At 38.9% G+C, this 10,501-nt stretch overlaps 2 protein-coding genes across 5 annotated transcripts in view; one reads left to right on the top strand and one right to left on the bottom strand.

Annotated features, from left to right (window-relative positions):
* Nucleotides 1-2: 2 nt before the first annotated feature.
* On the top strand, nucleotides 3-5,760 carry LOC108429663 (coiled-coil-helix-coiled-coil-helix domain-containing protein 5). Of its 2 annotated transcripts, none has more exons than XM_037539953.1 (4): nucleotides 3-23; nucleotides 1,683-1,819; nucleotides 3,354-3,505; nucleotides 4,534-5,760. In XM_037539953.1, exons 2-4 carry the CDS (start codon nucleotides 1,689-1,691, stop codon nucleotides 4,557-4,559), a joined length of 309 nt encoding a protein of 102 aa, XP_037395850.1. In that variant the 5' UTR covers nucleotides 3-23; nucleotides 1,683-1,688; the 3' UTR covers nucleotides 4,560-5,760. The 2 variants fall into 2 exon arrangements, with proteins under 2 accessions (XP_037395850.1, XP_017557062.1); XM_017701573.2 differs by lacking the exon at nucleotides 3-23 and adding an exon at nucleotides 1,167-1,238 and having other exon boundaries at nucleotides 1,679-1,819.
* The window catches only part of lmx1al (LIM homeobox transcription factor 1, alpha-like), a 34,868-nt gene continuing 29,331 nt past the window's right edge, over nucleotides 4,965-10,501 (bottom strand). For all 3 annotated transcript variants that reach the window (XM_017701570.2, XM_017701571.2, XM_037539898.1), the window contains exon 9: nucleotides 4,965-10,491. In XM_017701570.2, the coding sequence (XP_017557059.1) occupies nucleotides 10,334-10,491 (158 nt within the window). In that variant the 3' untranslated portion in view covers nucleotides 4,965-10,333. The remainder of the gene's footprint in view (nucleotides 10,492-10,501) is intronic.

Here is a 10,501-nt window from a genome sequence, read left to right as displayed (position 1 = left end):
TCAGTTCCGGTATCTGGTTCAACGTCAGTTTTGCGTTATTTTAACAAAATCATCTTAAACTTTCAGTGGCCACGTTTTATATCCACACGTGTAAATTCTCAGACGAAAGGCCGATTTTTTGTTGAATGAATCAGTTTCCTCTTTAAAGCAACAAGCTGTAAATTAGTTAAAGCACGCCGGTACTTCCATAACATTCAGCGTTGTTACGAATATCCCAATGGAAATGTGCATATATGTGTACATTGTTATGTGCATTTTTAAAATATGCATCTATGCTGTGTACTGTTTTGCTTTCAATTAAAAAATTGAGTCAGCGGTATTCAAAGCAAATTAAAAAGCGAATTAAAGCCGGGTCTGGTCTTAATTACAAAATCGCGACCTTTTCTCTTCCAGTTGACGTGGCTGCTTTTTTCTTTTTTAATCTGACTTTTTAAATTCAAGCAGATAATCATAATCAGACAAGTATAGCAATACCTCACAGCCTTGGCGTCGCAGAATAAACAACAACAAAAAATGAACAAAGAAGAAAGAAAAACAGAAACAAAAAGAAATACTGTTGGGATTTAAATAAAATTGAAAAGCTTTAACATGGCAACGGATTTACAGTATTTTTTATTTTGCTGCCGGTGCCAATTCACTAATGTAGAAATGTAATTACATAGATCTGTGCGTACAAACGTGATGCATGAAGGTAAATTTCATCTTCTGTATATAAAATTTAGCTATTATTATGAGCAGGTTGACATGGCTGCTTCAACGGCTACGTCGGCATAGTTGAATGAAACGTCCTTCGCTTGCTTTTTACCTGATTTATAGCCCATACACGCGCTAAATCTATTAGCACAGATGACTGTAGCGATGGATCCGCATGGGTTGTAGATCAGCAGACACGAGAGGACGTTTAATTCAAGCGTTCAATCAACCGTCTTCGAATTTCGCTAATCTGCAAGACATATGGATCTACATGCTAGTCGCCTCTGTGAAAAAATGTAGTGACATATGAGCTACAGATCAGGCAAACGAAGACGGGAAAGGACATTCGAGTCGGATGCCCTCTCTAAATCCCGCCTCCTGCGCCGAGATTGACATGCGCGGCACCAATGGAGTCGCGCTTCGTGCAGCACTCTAACCAATCAGTTGCGACCTCGATCATGACGTGAGGATAGTGTGCGTATCGAGACCCATGCGGCTTTTCAACCTTCGTGTTGTGCTGATGTCGAGCTGTCACCGTCGAATATGTGAGTGTTGTCGTTAAATAAGATGCGTTGAGCGCCATTCGCGTTGCATGGTTTTAGGTCAGATGTCTGACTGTACACATGCATAGCCTTTTAGCCTGTTAGGGTCTTTTGTGTTCACTTTTACGAGGCTGGAGTTGGCTTCCTATTCGCCCGCTTCTTGTTTTCCCGTTCCACCTTAAATGTTGCAGCTGTTACGACCTGGCGCCCTGTAACACATACGGTTGCTGTTTCACATTTAAGGTGGAACGGGAAAATTCGAGCAAGAAGCTGACTTCAGCTTCGTTTCACTCTCACTCCTCCTTTGCTCCTTTGCTCTCTTTATTTCAGGTCTGGTGCTTTGCTGCCTGCATTAACTTAGTGGACTTATTCTTACAATAGATGTGTTGTAATAACATTAGTGCTGCTGGTACAACTTCTGCATTGTTCTCTAATGTTTCCAGGCAGGCCGCAATGGAGATAACAGCCAAATACTGCCAGAAGGAGATGGAAGAGTATGGTGCTTGTGTTGCCTCTCATCCAGCAGAGTGGCAGCAACAGTGCCAGCACCTGAAGGTGAAGGTGGCGCAGTGCACCTCCTCTCAGTACGTTTACGCTCTACATTTTCTTTTTCAGATCTTAGAATTCATGCACATCATCTGCAAGAGCCAGAGGTGGGAAGTGACTGGTTATATTTACCTTGTTGCCTTAATAGGAAACTTGTATTTAAAAAGGAAACTAAACTTAAAAGGAAACTACACCAATTTTCCAAAATTCTGGAATAATTCAGTCCTTAAGATGTAAACAGTCAGTCAGAGTGGTTTGATGTGAAATGGTTCTTTGTAGGGAAATGTACAGACTCAAGTTTTCTTTAAAGTGGTGGTGATAGGAACCAGGGGTCACCTATATATATTTGTGCTTACGACACAAATATAGTCCGTTTATTTACTGTGTAACACCACCAGTGAACCCACACATGCTTTCTGAGATGATGATAAAATAGTCATAGATCTGAAAAATCTGGGGGAAAAAAGTTTTCTTTGGCACTTTTTTTTTGCCTTAGAGCACCCTGCATGTACACCCCCCCCAAAATGAATGGATTAAAATACAATTTTAATTTGAGACGTTATCACAAAACTAGTAGTAGTAACCTTTAGAGCTTTTGGAGGTGGATGTCTGGTTTCTGTCACCACTAGTGTGAACAATTCAGACTTTAATGTAGAATTTGTTCAATCCATCCATCCATCCGTTTTCAAAGCCGCTTATCCCTCAGGGTTGCGGGGGGTGCTGGAGCCTATCCCAGCGGTCATCGGGTGGAAGGCAGGATACACCCTGGACAGGTCGCCAGTCCATCGCAGGGCAGACAGACAGTCACAGACAGTCACTCACACCCAGGGGCAATTTAGCATGTCCAATTGGCCTGACTGCATGTCTTTGGACTGTGGGAGGAAACCGGAGAACCTGGAGGAAACCCACGCAGACACGGGGAGAACATGCGAACTCCTCATCATACCGTTTAACACTAAAGTTATGTTTTGTCTTTAATCAAAGTGTAACTCCCACTTCTTCTGATGCGTGATGCTTGTTCATCGTGTACCAGGGGATGGGGTTAAAAAGTAGCCAATAATATTATGTTTCACTGGCCACTCCTACCACCCGAACCTATGATTAAGAGAAACCGCTCAGCTAGCTCAGAGAACCCCCCTGATACCAAGTTTCACTCAGACATATGTCATAGTAAAATGGAAAATGCTCTATGATTTCTAATTCATATTGACCTTAAGGGACACAGCACTTGAAGCTTATTTCTACTTCAGTCTTTCTTTCACAAACATGGCACTTTTTTTTACTACTCTGCCTACATCTGCTGTCAGCTTTTATGAACTAATGCAGTTATGCTTACCAGTTAGAGACAGTTCGTCATCCTGCTACAGTGTTCCCTAGTCTAGTCTTCAGGGACCTTTAGACAGTCTATAACTTTAAATAATACCTGCTACTGTTGCAGAGGGATAGATTAAGAGCACTGACTATCTGAAGATGCCCTAGTAATGGGTTGGGGAAATTTGAACCATGTGGTGTTATGTTGAACTGCTTAAAATTTTAAAGCCCTCTCCTTTTTCCTCTTTCTTGTTCATGTAGTCCAGTGATTAAAAAGATCCGGACGGACTGTGCGGGAGAATTTGCTGAGTTTGAACGATGCCTACGAGAGAACCAAGCCTCTGCTCAGACCTGTTCACCACATGTTGTACGTTTTCTGGCCTGTGCAGAGACGGTTGACATTAAAGGTCTAGGTAAACATCAGTCCTATCATAACAACTCGTAGTTAGGTCTTTGAGAATTCCTTTCTGGCGCTATATATTATTGTGCTGAAAGTCAGAGCCCTCCCTTCATTCATGTTTAAGCCATTAAGTATGAGTAATTTTTCATGAGGTATTTCTGAGGAGATCAGATACAAAATCCACTTGCATTAGGAAGGAGGAAGTCAATGGAAAATAAGTGGAAATATACAAGTTTCCAAAACTGGAGCACAAAAAATATTTAAAGCTACGAAGAACATGGGACTCCTAACAACTGTCTAAGACCTGGTAGACCACCAAAACTGTCTCTGTCAGATGAACAGTACGTAAAGCTTTTGCTTCAGATGTGAAAAGATCCACAGGAGTTTCTGTCCATCCCTCCGCTGTTAGAAAACTTCTCAGCACTATGAGTCTGAAAGGATGGTTGTCAAGAAAAACATTTTTTTTTTTTTAAATGCTAATCAAACAAAGAGGCTGCTGATGTTCTCAGAACAATAGACTGTCCACCCCAGAGTCCAGTCCTCAACATCACGGAATATGTTTTTATGAGATTCCTTGGAGAACAAGCAACCAACTTCTAAGACTGAACTTTGGAGGTGTGGAAAAACATCCCTGCTGATTTCTTTGAAAAACTGAAAGTGAGTCTCCCAAAAAGAATGGAGGCTATAATAAAAGTAAAGGACGGAAACACTAAATACTTAAAATAATAATGATATATGTAGCTGTTGAGTTTTTGTTTAGTTCTGTTTTATACATGTCTTCCTCTTTTTTCCTAATGCTGAAAACTGAATGACTTGTAATTAATGGTTGTTCTGGCTGGAAATCCATTACATGAAAAGGTGGTCTCTGGCTTTGGCAAAGCACTGTAGGGCAGATCATAAGTGTTTTGAAGCCTGATATCAAATATAAATACACTGTGTTCTATTATTAAGCCTGTCCTTGTTTAATATACTCCTTTGACTACTGCTCTTGTGGCCTTGAAACATCCCAAACTAACATTGGGTCCATTTTTCTCTCAACAGGAAATGCAGTGCCTCAACCTACATAGAACACAAGAACCCCTATGTGACCTCAGTATTAAGCCATGGATCTTATGGCTTAACTTATTTTTATGTGATCAAAATATTGTACACACAGACATACTAGGCTTTTTGATGCTGTTGTCAGGAAACACGATCACTTATTTACACACATTTCAAACCATGTTTTATGTGAGAAATGCTGACCTCAGTATGTATAATGTGATGAAATACAGATTCTGTTTTTGTCTGTTTTAGACATTTACTTGTACTCATCGTTACATAATATTTACTATTTGTATGTAATTTAAATAATAAAATAACAATACATTATGATTAGTAGGCCTGTCACAATCATTGAATTTTAGCTGAAAATGAGTTGCCATATTAATAATAATTGCGATTAACAATTTCTTTGTCCTTTTTTTTGTTCACTGTAACTATTAAAGCCTAAAGTGCAGCCTAAAGTGACTGAACTGGCTGATTAGCTCTCAAGCCTCCTAGCTGCTGACACAGCTTGAGCTCAAATGACTCACTGCTGCCCTCTAAAGGTGTTATTAGCAAACATCCAGTAAACAAACAGTATTCACCGCTGCCTCTAAACATCCAATACACAAACATTTCTCACGGCTGTCCCCTAAAGTCAGATATTACTAAGACCTGCGCCTTTTCTGCTTCCTTTTGTTTACGTGTATTTGAACCCTGATGAAAACATACCCAATTCACATTCTGCTAACAACCATGAAAAATAATTGTGGTCAGTTCAAATAACTGTGATCAGGCAATTATGTAATAATTGTGACAGACCTAATTATTAGCATTATTAATATAAAAATTATGGCCAACACAAAAACAGAAGTTCAGGACACACAGGAGTGAAACTGAATAAAGTTGACGATAAATACAAACAGTTAATGTAAATAAACTTACTAAACCTCACAGCATGTAGGCTGCAGTATGTGCCAGAAAATACAGTATCCTGCATAACAGAACGGCTGTTTATCTGAACCAATGACTTCCATTATTTTTAGTTACAATATTCACTTTTGCACTGTTCTAAACTGTTTTGATGCTCATGGTAAATTAAAATGGGGGAGAGGGGGGGTTGGTCAAACATTTGAAACTTTTTTTGGTGATTCAGTAATAATAATAATACAGCTCTGCATGGGGTTTCCTGATTTTTTATGATACATTTTCATGATAAAAAATAAAATGCACAAGCTGAAATCATGCATCTGGGATACATTCTTTGTTTAGTATGTTTCATGAACAAAGCCTGAGACTTTTGCTGGTTTTGCTGTATCAAACGTGGAATAAATGATTTTGTATATCGATAGTATTGTAGTTAATATTAGCTTCCATACCATAACTATTCTTTGAGGCTGCTTGGTTAACGTTACACAGTCAATTTGCTGTGGGCTCTAGATGAGAGGAACGTCACAGTCGATATATCACACTTCAGAGTTTTCTCTCATGCTGTTAGACATGACAGTTAATCTTTTTTGAGTCACACAGAATATTTATTCTAGTCTGACGAGGGTGCTGAGTGCTTTCACTCAGTTTCTCATGGATCTCTTTGTCTCCCTCGTGAAATCACTGTATAATATTAAACTAAGGAATGTGTGCAGTCTCTCCCTCATAGCATGTCCAGCTGCCTGCTGGCAGGAGAACAAAAAGAAAAAGCTGGATACTGGAGGGTTAGAATCCCTTTGACCACTGACTGGATGAGTGGGAGGACAGGGCTATGAGGGGGAGCATGGAGCAGGTTGACTACTACAATGTTTTTTCTTATTATTATTAGGATGAGAGGGTAACCAAACGTGCAGTTTTTCTGGGAAATGTATTTTCCTTTTTTGACCTGAAGACAATTCCAAAACCTAATATCAATGATGAAGACTCACTAATCAAGTAGATACAGTTATAGCAACAGCTAAAATTAGTAATGATATTGTAAAGGTGAAAACACAATACACAAACACAGAGGATAACAGAGAATTCACTTGAAGAGAATCACAGAAAGAAAACAAACTAAAACGTTGTGTCTTAAATCATCTCCCTTTCAGCAGTCCTTCAAGAAATATCATTACACAATGAATTACCCTGACATGATATGATCCAAGAACATTTGACTTGTTAATATTCTGCTGCACACTTTGTTTATAAGCCATGTTGTCCAGTCACAGCTTGCAGTTACTTGGCTTAGTCCGATTTGTCAGTATAGATACTTCTAGATCAAGATAATATAGAGTTGACACTGTTAAAACGATAAGTGCTCTGTACATTCTTGAATTTTAAATAAGAAAAGTCTCACATATACAGTATATCATGCTGCAACATAAATATTCCAATACTGAAGTTCTGCCACACAGGAGAAGCTACAAAATATTCAACAGTATCATAGAGAGACCGCAGTGGTAATTGCAACAACAGTAATCATACAAACACACTAAGCGTATTACATCAGAGCACAAGAACATTTAGCATCAACTTGCCAAGTGCTGCACACCCCAAAAAACACAGGTGCCATTTCGTTAACACGTGTAGTGAAGATAATGCAGATGCTATGATAGTGTACCTCTACCCTGTAACCCGCAAGGCTCTCAGAGCAACCCTGTTTAACTGTATTAGACCCTGAAGAACTCTTTACCTTAAAACAAACCTCTTTACAGCGTTTGGCACTGCCCTAAATTTGGGCTCATAATAAAAAAGCTAAATTCTCTTGACACATGTTAAAGAATTCTACTTAAATCTGAACTGCCTATTGAGTCAATTCAAATCTGATTTTCTCTAGGTGTTACAGAACAAAGGTAACTGTTCAAGAAAATTCACAAACCCTGCTACATTGCATTGTGAACAGTTATTTTCCTCCAGCAGAAGCTCAGATGTACCCTGTGTCCAAACATCTACAATGCTGATGGTAGGGGTGGGAATTCCTAAGCACCTCACAATTCAGTCTGATTTTGATTCGTGGTTTAAACCATTCTCGATGCATCTTGATGTTTGCCTACATTAGGATTTTTAATTTCCTATTGTGTATCAGGGGCACAGTCAAGGAGGAGTCAGTTGGGTCGTTGGACCTGCTATCCACCACTATTTTAAACGTATAATAAATAAATAAATGCAAAAAATAAACAACCAAATAATTCTGTATTTTCTGGGAATACAGAGCAATATTTAAAAATGCTTGTGATACTAAAACTGAGTGCCATATTAAACATGAATGAAAAAACAAGATAGAAATATTCTAAAATACATTTCAATTTTCAATTATTTCAATACGGTCTGGTCGTGGCTGAATATTCTGATTAGCGAGCGTGATTGACAACAACACCCCTGCGTGCTACACCGCTGTAGCCGAATGAAATTTAACAGCGCAGGAAGAAAGTGACACAGGTTCTATATGTACAGGGCATGTTGTAGACCTCACTGTGTCCAGCCACTTAAAACATTATTCAGCTTTTAAGGTTTTTATTCACTTTACAACTGAATGTGCATCCAGGGAATGCTTGCGTGGTTACCTGAGCAAACAATAGGAACCTGGTTATGCTTACTAGGTTAAATTTTGCTTGGTCATTAGTGTTAACATGGTATGTTTCTCTGACTTGAATAGAGAAACGGAGACTGTGGGGAAACAGTTTTGTTAAGCTGTGGGTGAGAGGAGCCATGTTAACCTACATCAGAGTGCTCTACATTGTATGACAGATAGATGAGCTAGCTAAACAGCTCTGTTATGCTTGCTAGGTTAACTGTTAACTGTTAGCTTGCTCTTAATATGCTCTTCTAACTTGAACACTGGGAAAATATGGGAGGGCACAGTTTTGTTAAAGCTTGGGGGCTTGCTTCCCCCATCAGTCGTCTGTTTTGCAATACTGAGATTTGTGATTTGAAATAATTAACAGTGTTGAAGAGACTGACGTACATGTCTATAATTAAAGTCCACTTTTTGGGTAAAAAACAACCACCCTTTTTAGTGCCAAGTGCCCTGCATTTTAATGTGTATAGGTACTTATGAGTTTATTTAAAGTTTTAAGAAACTTTCAAGAGAGAATCACGATGCATCTAAGAATTGGTTATTTTTCCCACCCCTAAGTGATAGGCCTCACAAATACAGATGTTAGTATTCTAGCTAATCAAACCACTTTCAATTCTTAATACCTTTACCAATCATTTTTTGGCATTTTAGTGGATGAAAAGTAGTTCATAACTAATTATTTGTGTGGTCCATTGTCACACAAGTCCACCTGATGGTACCCACTGCTCATCTCAGCTATGCTGACCTTTATCACTGGGTGGAGTTGTGTTTGACTTGTCTTAATCACTCTGGTGTGTATTCAATCGCTTTGCTTTCTGAACCTTACCAAAACTCCCTAAACTGGTGGAGCACAGTTCCATTCTAGCTCAGTTTAGTGTTTCCCTGCAATAATAAACTTCATAGTTAGCTTGTAAGTTGAGTTTGGCTACGTTAGGCCAAGAAAAACACTAAATTTCATGTGAGAAAATTTAGTAGACTAAATTGTCCAGGTTTCTTATTAGTCCAGCACTATGAAGCAATTTTAATGGAGAACCACCTACTTCGACACTAGATTTATGCTATACCTCAACATAACAGCTTTTTTCTGAAATCAAACCCAGCGTGAGTCTCTTCTTAGCAGATTTGAATCAGTCGCATATACCTTAAAAAGACTCCCAAACTCATAATCAGAAGGGCTAGGTCTTAATGTGACAATTTCTGAGGTGACTGCAAGGTAATTCCTATGCTATGTTAAGGTTTATTGGTAACACTTACTGTAGGGCAGTGTTGAAAAGGCTACATGACACCTTCATTGGCCCTTCATCACAACTGACATAGATCTATGTAAACATTTATAAACACTTTCATCATCATGTCCATCATTCATTTGTCATTAAAAATGTTCCATTTGCCAACACTGATGTCACGTTAACATAATATCAGCATCAGGTGACACAATTTTTTTTCCTGATATTAAGCTGTGTCATGACACAGGATGAGAGACTTTGCAGCTCTATGTATGTTACAGTGACATAATGCTGATGACATAGCTTGCTAAGTCAGCCTGGTTCAACAAAAATGAGCATTTATGTAGCATTAAAGTGAGTTTCATTTTTACCATTTATGTCACATAATCACATTGTCATTGTGATACACATAAAGATACAGAGTCAGCTGTTATAACATGCCATGTCATTTCACCAAAAAATGTCAAAAGCAGATGATGGCTGTTGGAATATGTCTTTATACATGTTTATGTGTATTTATGTAAGTTGTCACTAACCTACAATAAAGTGTAACCAGTTTATATTCATAATGAGAGTCAATTCTTTGTAAGTGATACATTTGTAAGTGAATTTTGCCCATTTCTGAGCACTGTATGAATTTGACTTGTTCACTTTTAAGCTTTTTTGTCAGCAACATGAACAAATTATGAGGTAATACTGTACCTTTGTGATAAGCTGTCTGTTTGTAGTTATAGTGTGCCTATGACTGTTACAAAAAGTATGTACATGTTTCTTCATGTCACACAATATCAATATTGGTTAGCCACGAGAATATTATTCCTCCTGATTCCTCAAGCCTTGTTCCTAGTCAACACATAGATTGTGGACTTTTTTGTTTGCTTTGTCTCCTTCTAGATCATGACTGGCACAGCTCAAGTGTGATTGTGTTATGTGGGATCCTTCAGGCTTGATGGGGTGAAGGTTAGGTTTCCAGCAGGACTTTGTCTGGATGCTGCCTCTCTCCATGGTGGTGGTGGCTTAGTCTGGGGTCAAAGGTGAAGAGGGGTCACGAGGTGAAGTAGGAGTTTTGCATTGAATAGAGGCGGTCAATTGGATTTCCCACACGTCCCGCCACGACCCCTCCCTCAGCCGTTGCCAAGAGACAGTCACCAAGGTGACTGAGGCTTCCATCGCTGTCCAAGTCATGGAACACTGTTTCTGAGTCTGGAAGGAC

This window comes from Pygocentrus nattereri, chromosome 1 (assembly GCF_015220715.1).
Source record: "Pygocentrus nattereri isolate fPygNat1 chromosome 1, fPygNat1.pri, whole genome shotgun sequence".
In the NCBI taxonomy this organism is placed as follows: domain Eukaryota; kingdom Metazoa; phylum Chordata; class Actinopteri; order Characiformes; family Serrasalmidae; genus Pygocentrus; species Pygocentrus nattereri.
The sequence above is the reverse complement of the archived record's forward strand: the minus strand, read 5'-3'. Positions and strand labels throughout refer to the sequence as shown.